This window comes from Falco rusticolus, chromosome 5 (genome assembly GCF_015220075.1).
Source record: "Falco rusticolus isolate bFalRus1 chromosome 5, bFalRus1.pri, whole genome shotgun sequence".
NCBI classification, from domain to species: Eukaryota; Metazoa; Chordata; class Aves; order Falconiformes; family Falconidae; genus Falco; species Falco rusticolus.
The window spans coordinates 47,765,817-47,781,984 of NC_051191.1; the positions used below are offsets into that span (position 1 = coordinate 47,765,817).

Below are 16,168 nucleotides of genomic sequence, written 5' to 3' on the forward strand. Positions count from 1 at the left end.
CAAGTAACTAGAACACTAATGTAAAAACAAGCAGAGCTGTGCCAAATTTAAGAATGTTTATATTTTCATTCTCTTCCAAGTCTCAACTGGGGAATCCTCAGTTCTAGATTAACAAAACCCAAATACTGTCTAAATAGAAGTTCACTTTACTACACAGATTTCTAGAGCAATAAAAAAATAAAGTATCTAAGAGGCTACAGCCTGCATTTACCTTTTCAATTTCATTGTTTTCCTAAGAAAAATCACAGTACGAACAAAATACCTATAGATTCCACCACTACAGTACGTTCTTTATATATGCAAAGAACATTACGTTCTGACTTACCAGGAAGATCATAACTTCATTCATAGCAATATTTACTATAAAAATCAAATTTGTACTTCACTGGCCACTGCTATATATGGTATACAAAATACAGAACTATAATGTCTTGACTGCTATCATACCAGACAACTTCACCCCTTTCCCCAGGTTCCTGTTGCTCCAAGGAAAGCAATCACAAGAATTACAAGTAGTAACGAAGGCCAACAGCATCCAGGACTGTACTAAGCAGAATGAAGGAAGGGATTAGCTCCCTCTACTCAGCACCTGTTAGACCACATCTAGATACTACAGCCTTTTTGGGGCCTCGACAAACTCGAATGAGTTCAGCAAAGGCCTGCCAAGACGGTCAGGGGCTGCAGCACCTGCCCTGTGGGGAAAGGCTGAGGGACTGGAGCTGGCTCCGCCTGGAGCAGAGAAAGTTTTGGGGATACCCAACAGCAGCCCCCAGTGACTATGTATGAGGTTACTGAGGTGAGGGAACCAGTCTGTTCACAGTGCTGCATGGCAGGAGGACATGAAACAAAACCCGTAAGCTGGAACGAGAGGTTGACTGGATATGTAGAGAAATGTTTTCCTCATGAGGACAGTCAACCAACAGGACCGGGGCCCTGACAGGTCTGCGCTGCCTCTGTCCTTGGAGACTTAAAAGACCCAGCTGGACAAAGCCCTGAGCAAGCTGGTATGACTGCAGAGCTGAGCCTGCTTTGAACAGGAGGTTGGACCACACACCACCCAGAGTGCCTTCCAACTGAGCTTTCCCATGATCTATTCCGATTTTTTTTATAGAATCATAGAATCATTTAGGTTGGAAAAGACATTTAAGATCATCAAGTCCAACTGTAAACCTGATGTAAGGTGTTAAACAGTAACAGTCCCTTACATAGGAACCATACCGTGGGCATCTTGCCTTCCACAACCATATAGGTGTGCACGCCTAAGGTGGGCCTAGGAGCTGCCTGTAGTTGACTTGTACTGGCAAACCCCTTCCTTTACTGCTAGAACCTGACACAAATCCATATGTAAGTTTCCGAGTCCAGTGAAGCTTCTTCTACCACTATGCTTTAAAGACCAAATTATGACCACAAGAACTAAGTCTTAGCATGTTCCGAGTGTTCTGTTTTCAAGTCATAAAAAGGTTTCAACTTTTTTCTAACATGTTGTTTTATGTTGACCATAGTTTTAATACAAACAGGATTTTTCTTGGCTGTTCATAACAGAGGGGGAGAGCATTCAGTGTGTCAAAATTGGGAAAGCTGACAGAACCAAGTAGAAACTTTTCTGTGGCTATCTTCCTCTAATAAATATTTTAGATGCAAAATTCTTAAATTTATATATTTAAATGTATTAGCTATATCTATTTAAAATATAAAATTCTTAAATTTAGAATTTTTGTTAGCGCTTCAGTTCTTCCAATTAAGCCATTCTTATTTATTAAAAAATTGAGTTCTGGTAAAATATTCCTGCAAATAGTTCATATTTCTTCCTAATATTTCTTTCCCCTTTTGCTCACTAACCTCTAAAATGTAACATGTCCATTATATTTTCCAAACTCTTTACTACCTTTACTATCTCCCCTACATCTTTCTATTGACATCTAAAACATGGACAAAAATCTTAAGAAATAATATTGCCTGTTTTCACTTGTTCTATATGTTAAATAATGAAATTTTACTGTAGTCTTTTCTCACCACTAAGTCTGAAAAATAAATTTAAATCTTCAAATTCAAACAGTGACAAGAGGGTGGTATTTACAAGCTAGTTAATAAGTTAAAGAAGCACCATATGTGGACCATGGATGCTTTAAAAGAAAACAAAAACAAACCAAAATATTCTCTTATTATTAGCAGAGAATATGGAATAGCAGACTTGATTCCGTTCAAATAAAAATTCACTTACATGCTTCCATTACCTTAAAAAGTACAGTAATAAACTCTCAAAGAACAAGTTTTAGTATAGGGCTTCTGGTTGCATCACTACTTACTCTGCAGTGGGGTCTGCTTACAGGTTGCTACTGAACGCATCCAGAACAAGCTGGACCACACAGCTCTAACTGACATTGCCATGCTGACAGCAGAAGAAATCAGTCCTGGACAAGACAGAATTCAGACACCACATCCTTTTTTTCTCCAGAACAACCTCTGAAAGAAACCAGTTTCATAACAAAAGGGTACAAAAGACCAATAATTTAATTTCTTGAATATCTTAAGGATAAATAAAATGTGTGCAGTATATTAATCATTATTTGTCGGTTGTTTAGAAGTCCTTATTAAGAGCCTGGTACCTGCCTCCTTAATAGCCAAATGCAGTACAAGACTTTATTTACTTAAAGGTACATCTTTTAACTTTTTTCAAGTTTCCAAGCTTGGATCTTCTCAGTTTTTCTACTGGTACTCACCTACTTAAGTTTTGCATCCTTCCTTCTGTGCAAGTCACAGAGTTATACCTGAAATATGCTTTTTTTGTTCACAATGTCAGTATCATTACCCAGTATAAAAATAAAAGTACTTAGAAATAACACCTGCTGTAGTTAAACAGAGCAGTTGGTTTCATCCATCTCAAAAGCAATACACCTAAAAGCTATGAAACACCATTTAGAACACCTTAAATATTACCCCAAATTGCACAGAGGCAGAACAACACATATAAACATCTTAAGTTTTCACTGCCTACAGAAAAAAAAAAAAATTGCTTCAAAGAGAATCTTTAAAAAAAACTTAATTGGAGGCAGTTTAAAGACATACTCATAAAAAAAAAGAAAAAAGCAACAATACCTCTTTAAAACTACTTCATATTTAGCACTTAAGAACATCACCAGAAATGTGTTTTTTCAAATTTTGAAAAATCATTAGTCATCATTTTCTTTACCTGTGACAAGTGCTGCTGAAGTTAGCAAACACTAACACACCATCTACAGAGCTGCTCATAACATGCCTCTGAGAGCTCATTAATAAAAAAGGTGTGTGGAATATGGCGGATCCGGACCACCTTGTCAAAAGACAGGGTTCAAGCACCGGCCCGTTCTCGGCCTCGCCTCAAGGACCACTACAGTTTAAATCGGGGCATTCCCATCCCGCAGACCGCACATGGATCTGCAGGCTATTAAAAGAAAAAAACAACAAACAAGCAAAACCCGAGTGCGAAAGACAGCGATTTAATCCTTCCGAAAGTATATAAACTCTCTTCCTCCGGCCCGTTTCGGAGGCCTAGCCTGCAGTTCCCCTGCATCAGCCGGGCACACATTGTCATTAAGAACAGAAACAAGGGGGGCCGGGGCAGTGCTGCACGGAGCGACCCTCCGGCGAAGCGGCCCGGCCCTCGGCGGCCCGGCCCGGCCCGCGGACACGAGCGCTGCAACCCGGAGGGAGGGAGGGAGGGAGGGAGGGAGCCAGGCCGCCCCCCTCCGGCCGCCACGGCGCTGCTGTTACCTGTGCGGGCGCCGCCGCGTCCCCTCACGGCCGCCCACCGACGGCCACAGTGCCGGAAGCGGCACCTAGTGCCCTTCCGGTTCCTTTCCGGTTCCGGCGGCGGCTGGCCCCGCGGCACGCCGGGACACGCAGTGCGGGCCTCCTCTGGCGGGGCCCGGGCGCGGTCGTCGCCTCCCTCCCCGCCCCCCTCCCCGCCCCCCTCCCCGCCCAGGGCCGTCCCGACACCGGCATCGAACCCTGAGGGGCTCCGAAATGCGGCTGCCGCGGCCAGCGAGACGCTCCTTGGCTGGTGGGGGGCGGCCCCGCCGCGCCGGGCCCGGCCCCTGATGGTGGTGGGCCGGGCCGGGCCGGGCCGGGCCCGGGGGAGCGGGCGGACGGCGGCCGCTCCAGCCCGCCATCGGTGCTGGCTGGCGGTCCCTGTGCTGAGGGGGTTTCGGGGGGCAGCGCGCCCCGAAATACAACGTATGTCGTCCTGTTATACTAGCTGAAAAATAACCCCCTCTAATCCTGTAATTTGAAGGGGCATCTCTGACATCGGTAATTTCACAAGCCTGTGAGCACTGCCTGCTTGCTTCCCAGGTTAAGTTACACAACGGCTGCAGCAGCTCCCTCTCTTCAGCCTGCCAACGTTTCACAGTGCCTGTAATACCTTTCCACTGGGAAGGCCCGGCTTTTATGTACGTGAAATAGCACATTTGAGATCTTTAAGGCATGCAGAAAGCTCACCTGAACGCCTCAGGCACGCTGCTGCTCTGGGGCTACTTGCTTTGCTTCTTTCAAAGACTGAGTCACAAAGTTTAAAAAATAATGTTGTGTTTACACAACACTGATAAAAGACAAGAAGTATAAACAAAATTCAATTATCTGACTTGCTGTAGTACCTGAAATGGCTCCAGCACCATGAACTCTCACATGCCCATGAAGCATCTCTAAATCAGATCAGTCAGCTGTGTTTCAGTTCCTTTCACAGAATTACTCCTCTGGAGAGTCGTGGACAAGAGACCTCTTGAAAAAGCTGTGACCTCTTCCAGGTAACTTCAAATCATTGCATCTTTTCTGGTCATTGGCTGTATTACAGCAATTTCATGCAGTTGTGGGTGGAAATTTCACAATTTCAACAGCGTCCAACTTTGTTCTGTAGCTGCAGGGTTGTAGTGACACTGATAACTTCTGGAAGTGTAGCGGAAGTGTAACCAGAAATCACTAGTCAAGAGCTGATTGTTCCCATCAGCAGTGACAAAGGTTTCTTTTTGAATGTTTTTCATGAAAGAGGGAAGACATCCATTCTGGGTCTTATTGCAATATTAGATTAAGCAAGCCACAGAGAAAAGAGATGGAGATGGGCCAAAATGTTTTACATACTGCTTGGAGAAATGCAAGGTGGGACGCCATATCTCCACTACAACACTCCTCCAGGTTTGTGGAGATCACCTCTCTCCATCGTTCCCATTAAGTTCCTGTGTGCAGCTACAGAGGGGTCTGATCTGAGCTCAAGCACCAACCGGAAGCAACACAGTTCTATGTGTCTTCTGCGGTGTTCCAGCTCATTATTCCCACAAGGAAATCCTTGTACTAGCATGAGGACAGCCCTCGGCTGAAGAACAGCCTTTTGAAGCTGAATACAAGCAAGATGGTGGTTATACTGATAGACAAAGAAAACATATTGAGGATTATAAGCTCCCGGACAGTGTTGACAAAAATAAATAAAGGTTATAAACTGTCTGAAACAATTGCAGTCTGGGAATTAAAAGAAGGAAGTGAAACTGCATGTAAGGAGTGAGCTTCAGGAATACCTTGTCCACAAGTATAGTGGGGATAAACAGAATTACTTCAAAGTGACTCTTGCCAAATTTATGACCAGAAGCAGTTTGTGACAACAAAAAATATTCAGTGCTCCTGTACTGCTGAATGCTCCTTCTTGCCTTTGTTTATTGTCTGCCGCGACAGCGTGATATGGTAATAAAATCAACTGCACAATATACTTTCGGGATAGTACAGGGAGGATTTGCAGTCCAGAGCATTATTTTAATCTCTCCATTAAAGCTGGAATTGATAACTCCAGGTAATATGAAAAGTCCGGACTTGGTGGTTGAAGAATGTCCAATTAATAGACCACTTACCTTGTGAGGTAGGGGGCCATATACCCCAGTAGGTATAAGGTTCACTGATCCAACTGATAATGTAAGTGTTGTCGCTGTGGCCAGGTCCAGCCCGGCGCTACAAGCTGTGTTGTGTTGGAGGGACTGAATGGTTTTATGCTGGGGTTCACCATGTTTTGGTCCCAGGTCAGGTACGCCCACTGTCACTGAGGGACCCTGTTGTGCATTTTCGGGGCGCCAGGTCTTGTGGGCCGCTTCCTGTTTCCCTGGGTTGGATTTCCTTGTTTATCAAATTTTGAGCAGCATTGATTTCCCCAGTGATACCCTTTTCCACACTTTGGGCACAGCTGTGTAGGAGGTTTTTTCATATTCTGTCTGTTTTCTCTTCTGGGGACAATTCTGCTTCATATGTCCCTCTTGACGGCATTGAAAGCATTTAAGTGCAGCCCGTGCCACTACCATCCGCTGAGCTACAACAGTGGTGAGCATTTCTGCTTTATGTTGTTCTGACCTGACATTCTGACAAGCCTTTACGAGATGAGCAATAGTTTTTGCTGAATTACGTATAGGATCAATTGCTCTCTTACAGTCTGCTTTTGCATTTTCAATTGTAAGCTGAAATAGCAAAATCTCAGCGGCTTCCTCTTATTCAATTTGTCTCATAATAGCAGTTTGTAACTGATCTAGGAATTGAACATAAGGTTCCTGAGATCCCTGTAAAATTGATGTAAGAGACGCTTCTCACCAGACAGAAGCTGGCACCTTTCGCAAGGCCTTGACAGTTAATTCCACGGCTTGTGTAAATACTGCTCTTGGCGGTGCAGTCTGTGCTCCCCCCCCGTGGCCTAGTTGCCTTGGCCTAGCAACTCGTTCTCTCCAATACCTAGTCCAGCAGCAATATTATCCATAACCTGTGCAGTCACAAGTTCCTTATATTCTGATGTCCAGACAGTATATTGTGTAGATGATAGAACCATTCCAAGAATTGATCGCCAATCAGGAGGGGTCATGACATAAGATTCTCCTATAGCTTGTATAAGGTTTATAGCAAATTAAGTCCGGAGACCATATTTTCATATTGATTTCCGAACTTCCTTAATAACCCCATCTGGTAAGTGAGCATACTCTGGGGCTTGGTTAGGTTTATATATTACAGGTATCGTTTGGAGTATAGAAACATCTCCTTTGCAGAGCGCTTCAATCCTACATTTATCTAACAATCCGTTTGACTGTCCAACTACATGCAGTGGCCCCGTATGTGTCAGAGGCGGTGTGGGAGCAAAAGGGGGGGCATGTCAGTAATAAGTGACATGCATGATATTGACTTCTTTCGCTGTGTCTGCAAAATTGCATCTGCCATAGAGGCAGTGGCTACCATAACCTTTACTGGAGTTGGTGGTGGGTATAAATCAGGTTCATCCTTGGGGTCTGTTTCCCTGGGATCAAAAGGATCGTAAGGTTCTGGCAGATCTACCTCCCGCACATCCTGTGTCGTGTTAGGAATTTCATTGTACACAGGAGGTAATATTTCAAAAGACTGCGGCTCTGCCTGTTCCTGGAGAGAACAGAGGAGGGGCAGCAGATGCTTGTAAGATATCTTCTGCGGGTCTTAGAGCATTTAAAGCTGTATACACTGTTTTCCAGGTAATAATGATTTCCTCAGGGACTTAGAGCTGCAAGTCTTTTTCATTTGCAATTCCTCCCCACCTTTGCCCACAAAGAGCTATCATAAGAACCTGAGGAAGGGAACCATGGGCAATAGTCTCTTATCCAAACCAGCAATGTAACCAACTTTAAGGCCAATACTGCAAAGCACTGTTCTTTCAAAATTCTCTGTAAAATCTCTTGATGGAGGTTTTGCTCCTTCGTAACTGACTGCCCCATCTTATAATTGCTGCAGCTGCTCACCTCAATCATTCGGCAAAGGGTGATGCCTCTCGAGAGTGCATGCGTACATATGTCTCCTCCGTTTCAGCTGCGGATCCACCACCAGCACTGAGTTTCAGTTCCAGATGTCTTCAGGTCCATGTTCAGGCACCATTTGTGTTGAATGATTACACGGACTCCAATCTGTGCTCAATCAGAATCCCTCTATTGCTCAAGTGAACGCCTTATATACTAACACACCGGCTACTAGAGCCAGTCAGCTTTGGATTCGTGGCTTTGTGGATGCCAATAATACTGCTTGCCAAGCATGTTCATGGTTTCTGGTTTTCAGGATCTTTTGCAGCTGCACGTGTGATAACAAGCTCATAGTTCTGTGTTCAAGCAAACAACCACAACCCTTGGCTGGCCCTGTGCCGTGTCCAGCTAATCTCTAGTGTAAATTTCCCATGCAAACAGCAAAGGGAGGAACAGGATGTAGCGCCTTTCCGTCTCCAGCTATACCGTCTCCCACAGCAACAGGGGAATACTGCCCAGGATTCTTGCCTTTCTCCTAGACGGCTGCAGTGTGACACACCTGTATACAAATGCACCTTGCTGTGGTCCCTTAGTGCAGAATGCTGTCATGTGTGCTCTGTGTGTGTGTGTGTGTGAACTTGTGAACTTGTGAACTTGTGAGACAAGCACAGTAGGCCTTGTTCTGGTTTCCTAGATATTAAGTAAAATTAAGGCTTCTCTGACTTATCTTGAAGGTACTTATAAATTTGTCATAGCTTCTTTAAAAGCTTGCCTAAACAGTGATGATGACGACTGTGGTTGACACCTCTGATTCTTAGATACTTTCTCAGAAGGATATTGTTCATCAAGGATATTGTTCATCCATGCAGGTGACAAAAATCCTTTGCTGTCAGGTGCAAACCTTGAAATTAAGTCCCTTCACAGCTGGAGATCACAGCAAATCACACCTGCTTCTTTCTCCAGTGTAAGTTGCCTCTTTTTTTTTAACTTATCTTCTCCATATTGAGCAGCAACCTGTTAGAAAAATCAATTTTTAAAAACCTCTCACTAGCCTCTTAGAAAATTTCCTTCTCCATAAAAAATACTAGATCTTGATATGATTGAGCATATTAGCCATCACTGCAATATAAGCCTTCTGTGGTGTTCCTACATTACTGTCTCCTATGTTGATTTATTTGCTTTTATCAAGACAATTTTTTTATTCTTCAGTACCATATGTATTTTCTGAGGACTGCATACAGAGATATACTCACACGTATGTGTGCTCTCCTCAGACACAAGTTTGAAAAAGTAGTTTCTGATGTTGCTGGTGAATGTGACCAACGTCTTATAATGGTGGGATTTTACAGGCTGGTGGTATTAGGTTGTTAATGGCTATAGGGGCTAATTCATCAATGAGATTGCAAGGAACAGCAAAAGTTATTGAATTTGAAGTATTTTGTTTTGTTTTGTTTTTAATAGATGTTGCACCACATGGCAGCCTGTACTGTTTGGGTTTTTTCCACATAGCAAATGCTACATGGTTCTATGGGGGGAATTTCCAATTCCAGACAGGAGGGCAGGCACTGTGAGGATTACTGGGTATCTGTTGCCTGGTGCTACCACATCTTTAGCCTCTGCTTTCACATCACTGCAATGGAATATCGCTTGCAAGGTTCATCAGAAATCGTTAGCAATCTTCTGTTCATTGTGTGAACTCACTGGGAAACTTGATAGCACTCTGGAATCTTGATTCACAAAACAGCCTTCGCTAGATTTTTCAGATTTCCATATATTAGGCCCTCATTACATAATTAGTTTTAAATTAGAGGTAACCTGTAGGTGTTTTTGTAACGATTTTATTCTAGAAATATGTGCTTTTAAAACATCACGGTAATGGGAAATCTTATAACTTAAACCCTGGTTCTAAAAGGTTGTAATTGAAGGTACTGCAGAGCTTTATTTTGTAAAAACTAAACCACATTCCCTGTTAAGCTTCCAGGCTACTTTTAGATAGTTTCTATAAAAAGGTTTTTTTTAGGAGAGAGTAGACGAGGTCTACCCCCTTCCTGACACATAATGTTCTGCGAGTCTATTCTTGGAACCATGTTCTGACAGATTACAACTTTCTGGTAGGGAGACAGGAATTGCTTCAGGACAGCTCAGAAGCGTGACTACACACTTCTCTAGCATGTCTGGAGATGGGGTTATTAATAACTGCCAACGGCCTTGCTTGCTTCAGCAGGTTGTAGACAGTGAAGAGGAGAGCTGCTCATTCTGTATTGGCTCATCAGAAAGGAGGCTGCTCTCTCCATTAGTTGCGAGGTCACTGTGAAGGTGCTAATGGTGAGTTGCAGACCTCTGGGACTTCATGTCTTTGAAAACCTGGAAAGCTTTATTTCTAGGTTGCTCTGTCACTGAAGAAAAACCATCACCTGTTCTTAGTCAGTCAGTTACGAACTTCTCCAGGAAATATTCTAATCGGTGAAGGAGTTGAGCTACAGCTGAGCAGCAAACTCTATGTAGTAATGAGGGTAGGACTACATTGGTTGGCTCTGTTTTGGAAGAACAAATTTATAAATCAGAGTTGGTATGTGGATTGGCATGGCTTTTGTGTAAGCAGTTGCACACACACACACTCTCCTTTCCTCCCTCCCTCCCTCCTTGCAGGAAGTGGAAAACTGGGACTTGGCTATTCTAGTTCTTGTGCTGCAGTGGCATATTTAGGAAATTGTTTCTTAGTAAAATCATTCAGGCTGCTCATTAACAAACTGAATATAATAAATATTTTTTTTTTCATAGAAACCAGTATTTCAGAATCTTCCAGGAATAAGCGTTTGGTTTCCTTTGTTTCCTTTAAATCTGGAGTAGAAAAGGTACTATATAGTCATACCTAGAAGTGGAACTGAATTTGTAAACAGATGGGTTTGTTTTGTTGTAAAGGTGGTATCTTAACAATAGAGATGGATGAGCCTTCACTCCTGAAATAATGTATCTTAATCTTTATGAGGTTATTCTATAAATGTAGGATATAAATTTCTAATGAGACATTGTAATTTAATTATGGTTTTAATTCTCAAATCTTCTCAAGTTATGCTATACCCAGACAGGTTTCTATGTTGTAAGTCAATCTGTAAACACCCAGAATAAATGCCAACGCTTGTGTCAACAGGCTGTCTTCATTCTTTAGCAGATCTCGCACCATCACATCAGTGGGCCATGCAGTTACCGGTAAGGAGTCAAGCTGAAACTGCAAATAACAGATGACTAAATGCAGCCTAAACAGAATGTGTTCCTGTTGATTACTGTAGTTGAAGTAAAAAATATTACGCCTCTATTAAAGCATCCACTTAATGAAAAAAAACCAAAAAATCTAAAGTTATTTGCTACAGTGAAGGCTCCTACTCACAGCATTCTATTCTGATGTCCTAAGTTGGTAAAACATGCAACTGGTGGGTTTTTTTCTTCTCTCAGTACAGTTTCCCCCAGTACTGCTGGTTAAGATAATTCAGAAATTGTCCAGTGACTCTTACAATTAGTGCTAAGTGAAAAACACTGCACTTCTGTGCCTCAGTTTCCCCATTTGTACATAAGGATCATAAACTCTTGTAAAATACTCTGGGATTTACTGACAAACATTTTTAATATCTATATATTACTGTGAGAATTCATTCTGTATGTGTACATCCATCCATCTATTTTTTTTCTGTAGAACTGACTTTCTGCAATACTTGACAAAAATATAAAAATGCTTTTATGCAAAATAAAGAACTTGGGGTTTGAAATACACTTGTAATTGCAGTAAGACTTTTACAAGATTGCAAAGGGGGGGTAGGAGGAGGAAGTCAGATTAGTCAGCCACAGGCTCAGCTGGCCTGGATGCACCCACTCAGTGAGTAACTCAATGACAGCAAAAGCTGTCATAGGAAGATGGTCAGCAGCTGTGTCGAATGGTTCTGGGAGTATTAATTGCTTAATTGCAACTATTTGTTTACCTTTTCTGTTTACAGTGACATTATACAGCACTTTGGTGAATAAGGTGATTGCCTGACTTTGTTCTCAGAACCACTGTAATCCCAGCAGTGATTCGTGGTAGTCATGGGTTTGTGGGAGGAGGATTGTGCTCTCCATCCTGGCCTTCACATTTGTGTGGTGGGACAAGATCGCTCAGCCAGCAGAACAGGCCACTGCTGTGGGAAGGGGTAATCTCACATTGCCACATCTCCCTCTGTTTCCTACTGCTTCTCTTGTGCTAGCTCTGATGCCTCATTGAGCTGGTCAGAAAGGTAACTTGGCCAAAAACCCCACCCTGTACTCTAATAGATACATACCAATGGAAGGAGGGGAGCAGGAATACAGGGCAGAGTGCAGGGAAAGGGAGCAGGAGCTCAGTGTTGCTTGCAGTTTCTCTGAAAGGATAAGAGGCATCCAAAGTTGAGTTAATAACTCCTGGATACTAGAAGGGGCAATTTCATTCCCACTTGTGTTACTTGCTGTCTCTGGTGCTTGCTAGACCCCACTGCAAGCCAGATCAGTCCAGCAGAAGACCAGACCAAATGACTGTTTTTCTGCCAAGTTTTTGCATTGAATCAGCTCAGCAGAATCTGACAAGCCTCAGGAATTAATGGTAGGGGAAATGCCGTGCATGAGGAGGGAGGGTAGGAGGAGTGAGATGGGAAAGGGAAGTAAGAAGTCCTCTTTTTGTCAGATTGACTTAGCTGTCTGGTATAACTTGACCTCAGATATGTGGTTTCACACTGTCCCTAATACAGTGAACTAGAGACATTCCCCTTCCCTCACCCTCTGGTATGGGTTCCTGTCCCCTTTCTTGTGCCAGACCTACACAGCTGCATGACTGCCAGTGGTTCCTATCAGCTCATAGTTCACTCAGGAGCTATTAACACTTTTGATCAGCTCGTCTTCCATGAGCTCATGATGTGAACTGAGGGAGCTGTGGTGTGTGGCAGAGGAGGGCAGGAGCCTGTTTGCAGCAATGCAAACACAAAGTGGCATAACCCTGACATGAAACTACACCCTAAATAACCCCTGTGGAGGTAGGCCTTGGTGGAGCTGGGCTGTAGGAATGAACTCTGATTTAAATGGGGACTACAGGTGACACCAGACTTGCTGAACACTGTACCTATACTTCCTCTAAAATGCAAATATAGATGTTGCTTTATAGAAGACGAGCAGCAGCAACTGTAGCGTGACAATATCACGGAATAAATCTCTTTAACACCAATGTAGCATTAAGAAGCAGACATTCTCTTTTATTTACAATGCTGGATGCGCAGGGGATTGCTCCGCCCAGTGTACACACCAGGTTACTTGAGGGTACACATTATATACAGTAGAGTACTTGTACCTTCATAGTGTACTGCATATTCATTTTCATTCACGTACAGGATTGGTTACAAGTTTCTCAGTTCTAATGGAAACTAGTGCACATCCTCAGATAGCACCACTGATGTTTTTTGCTAACTATGTATGCTCCTCAAGTGGGGTTTTGCCCTCTTTCAGTGGGGCTATTTGAATCAGAGGCCACAATCTCCCACTGCCACAATTACCTTTGTCCTACTTTCAACCAGCTTTCTGTGACCTGCAGCTCTTCAACTTGCCTCCTCTTGTGGCCAGAACTTCCTCACTTGGAGGTTTCTTTCCGCATAACTTAACAGTGTTCTTTTCACCATCCATTCACTGCTTCCCATCCTTCCAAGGCTGACTCCCTTGATTAGAAATCCCATCATTCATCACTTTTAACAACTTTAGAGAGTCAGTTTGGCCTAAATGTTGTGCACAGATTCGTTTAGTGTATAGCTAAACACTAAATCGGAGTTTGGCAATTCAGGAGCTTAGATGCCAATCAGATTGCTTTTCTAAAATGAACCTGCATTTCAGGTGCTCTGAACTCAGAAAGCAAGCATTAGGGAGCAGCAAGGGTGGCACTGCTCCCTCAGGGTGGGTGAGCTGGGAGCCAAGGGCACCCCAAGGTGAGCCAGGTGGTGACCCCACTGTGCCTGAGGCAGGTGAGCAGGGCAGGGTGGTTTCTGCAGCAGGGCCTATCCACAGTCAAGGGGTCATCAGGCAGGACGCAGTAATGGGCCAGGTCTGAGGATGGTCCAGGAGCCCCCGACGGTCAGGCAGGCACAGCTGAGGCGTAGCTAAGGAAGGACTGAGCACCCAGGACCATCAGAGGGTGAGGGTGGAGGCCCCTGTTGAGGCTGTCACAGCAGTTAAGGTCTATTTGTGCACTCGGCACTCTGACGCAAAGCTGTGGAGTCAAAATAGCATCCCACAAAGCCTTTACTGATCTAAGGGCAGTACAACGATCCAGAGTCCTGCCTGATATCCTTGAACTGTTGGTCAGTATACATCTGACAAAATACAAGCATATAATATTCCCAGATTTCCTCACATTCTGCCTGAGGTGCAGGGTTTATTTCAGGGTATTAAGAGAGCAAACAGTTAGCAATTGCCAGTGCTAACACAGCATCAGACAGAGCTCCAGGCAATGAGTCTAATGAAAAATTTCAATTTGATTTGAACAAAAATATCAATCTAAATGACTTCCAAACACATAGCACTGAAATCGCTCAGCCTAGCAAAATTAAAATAGCAGGTTGAGTCAGGGAGGGCAGCTGCCTAAATGAGGATGCATAACTTCATTAATTACAATACTTGGGATGAAAGGAGAATTTTTTTCCCCATCAAACATTTATTTTACCAAAAAAGAAAAAAAAAAAAGGATTGCTGAAACACTCTGCAAGTTTTGACAAACTACACATGTAGCACTGCGGAAAGTAGCGTTTCAGATCTACTTTTTCTTCCCTTCTCCTCCTCTCTGTCTCCCCTCCCATGCCCTCCTAGAAACTTTTAGGGTTTTTTAGATGGTTTTAATGCCATTGTCATATGTTTAATGGCATTATCATATGTTTAATGGTATATGTGGCTGTGAAAAATGGTATGAATAAAGAATCCCTGTGCCATACTGCTCAAAATAAATAATCTGGCAGAGAAGCATAAATACATTTTAGCAACAACTCCGAACTCTGGAATTCAGGAGTGCTGAAGTACTGTTCTACCCAGGCAAGTGGAAAGCAGAAGCATGCTAGGCTGGATCACCTGTGGTGCTTCTCCAAGGATGTCTTCCAAGACACATGCCAAATGGAGGATATGCACACAGAGTGAAGCAGGCGTCGGTCCAGAACCCAGTTACAGTGGCAATAATGGCTGAGTGGAAAATCCTGAAGGACAGGGGTGGACACTGGAAGGTCATTGGGTTGGGAAAGCACCTAGAAGATGCAAGAACTTCCATGGGGCATGGCTAGCTTGAGGAGAGACAAAGCTCTGCTGGCACGTATGTGTCTTGCTCCAGCTTTCATTCAGAGGATTAAGTTGCCTCCTTCAGGAATTTGAGAATGCTATAAAAGAAGGATGATTTTTACTATGGCTTTTACTGGAAGATATCCTTTGGTACAGAAGGTGCACAAATGACCAAAGTCTAAAGCCGTTTTTTTGGAGTAGTGAGTTTGGATGGCTTTTCCAGCACCTGTATGGATACTCAGGAATATCTGCAGCAGTCCTTGCAGGAGCTAGAATGACTTGGGGGAGCAATCTAAATCTTTGTAGATTTGACAACAGAAAACAATCTTTTTGTTCACTGCCATCTCCTGAGCAAGTAGACTTCAAAAGCTTCTCCCTAAGAGGAGAGAAAGAGAGGTGTCATGAAAACTGCAACTTTCCCAGATTGTGGCAGGCCACTTGTTAAGCAATGAAAACTGTCAGAACATAGTAACTTGCTAGGCTGATTTGCTGCATCTTCAGACTGAAGCAAGATTCGTGGTCTACAACACTTGAAAGGTGACACTGAATACAACATTCATGAACATTTGAGCCACTATGCTCCACTCTGTTATTGCATCTCATAGATATAGGGCAAGGCTCACAGAGCAGAAGTTCCAGCACTTCCAAGAAACTGAGTGGCATTTTACTTGCATTGAACCTAAAAGCATCTTTTGGCCCATGTTTTCTTCCACTTATGCCAGTCCTTTAATGGTCAATGTTCTGAGAGAAGGGTTAAAAAAAAAAGAGTAGGAGAAAGCAGAAACAAAGAAAAAGAAGTAATTCTGCAAGCAGTGTAACAAAATACATTGGTTTCCGATTATTTTGGTCTTGAGGATATGGCCCAGTGAAGATACTTTGATGTCTAATGAAGTGTTGGAGTCATGGAGTCTTTCTCCTAGTGAGATTACCAGCAACATTTTTTTCCTCTTTTTTCTTCCTACTTTCATAATATTCACAAGGAATTACTGTCTTTCACAAGGAGCTGCTTCACCTCTCCAGCTGTATCTTTGTATTTGTTTGATGCTGGCAAGTGCATGCAAAGGTTACCAGCACAGGACAGAAGGGTGAAAAGGGATCATTTGGCTTACATACCG

General features: G+C 43.2%; 2 protein-coding genes and 1 long non-coding RNA gene across 5 annotated transcripts in view; 1 reads left to right on the forward strand and 2 right to left on the reverse strand.

Moving 5' to 3' along the window:
• LOC119148356 (serine/arginine repetitive matrix protein 1-like) overlaps nucleotides 1-2,566 on the forward strand; it is a 24,500-nt gene extending 21,934 nt beyond the window's left edge. The window contains exon 6 of the mRNA XM_037388381.1: nucleotides 2,330-2,566. The gene's annotated coding sequence lies outside the window, so the exon portion shown is untranslated. The remainder of the gene's footprint in view (nucleotides 1-2,329) is intronic.
• The window catches only part of MRPL42 (mitochondrial ribosomal protein L42), a 10,605-nt gene extending 6,742 nt beyond the window's left edge, over nucleotides 1-3,863 (reverse strand). The window contains exons 1-2 of one of the 3 annotated variants that reach the window (XM_037388048.1): nucleotides 3,751-3,863; nucleotides 2,307-2,411 (exon numbers count right to left, since the gene is read on the reverse strand). In XM_037388048.1, coding sequence (XP_037243945.1) covers nucleotides 2,307-2,388 — 82 coding nt within the window. In that variant the 5' untranslated portion in view covers nucleotides 2,389-2,411; nucleotides 3,751-3,863. Of the gene's footprint in view, nucleotides 1-2,306; nucleotides 2,465-3,750 lie in introns of those variants that run through there. The other 2 variants (XR_005104329.1, XM_037388047.1) reach the window with 2 other exon arrangements.
• Nucleotides 3,864-4,138: 275 nt separating this feature from the next.
• Nucleotides 4,139-15,575, reverse strand: LOC119148206. The gene is made up of 3 exons (XR_005104330.1): nucleotides 14,853-15,575; nucleotides 12,062-12,139; nucleotides 4,139-10,980 (listed from the first exon to the last, which is right to left on the reverse strand). It is a non-coding gene; the product is annotated as an uncharacterized LOC119148206 (long non-coding RNA).
• Nucleotides 15,576-16,168: the final 593 nt, after the last annotated feature.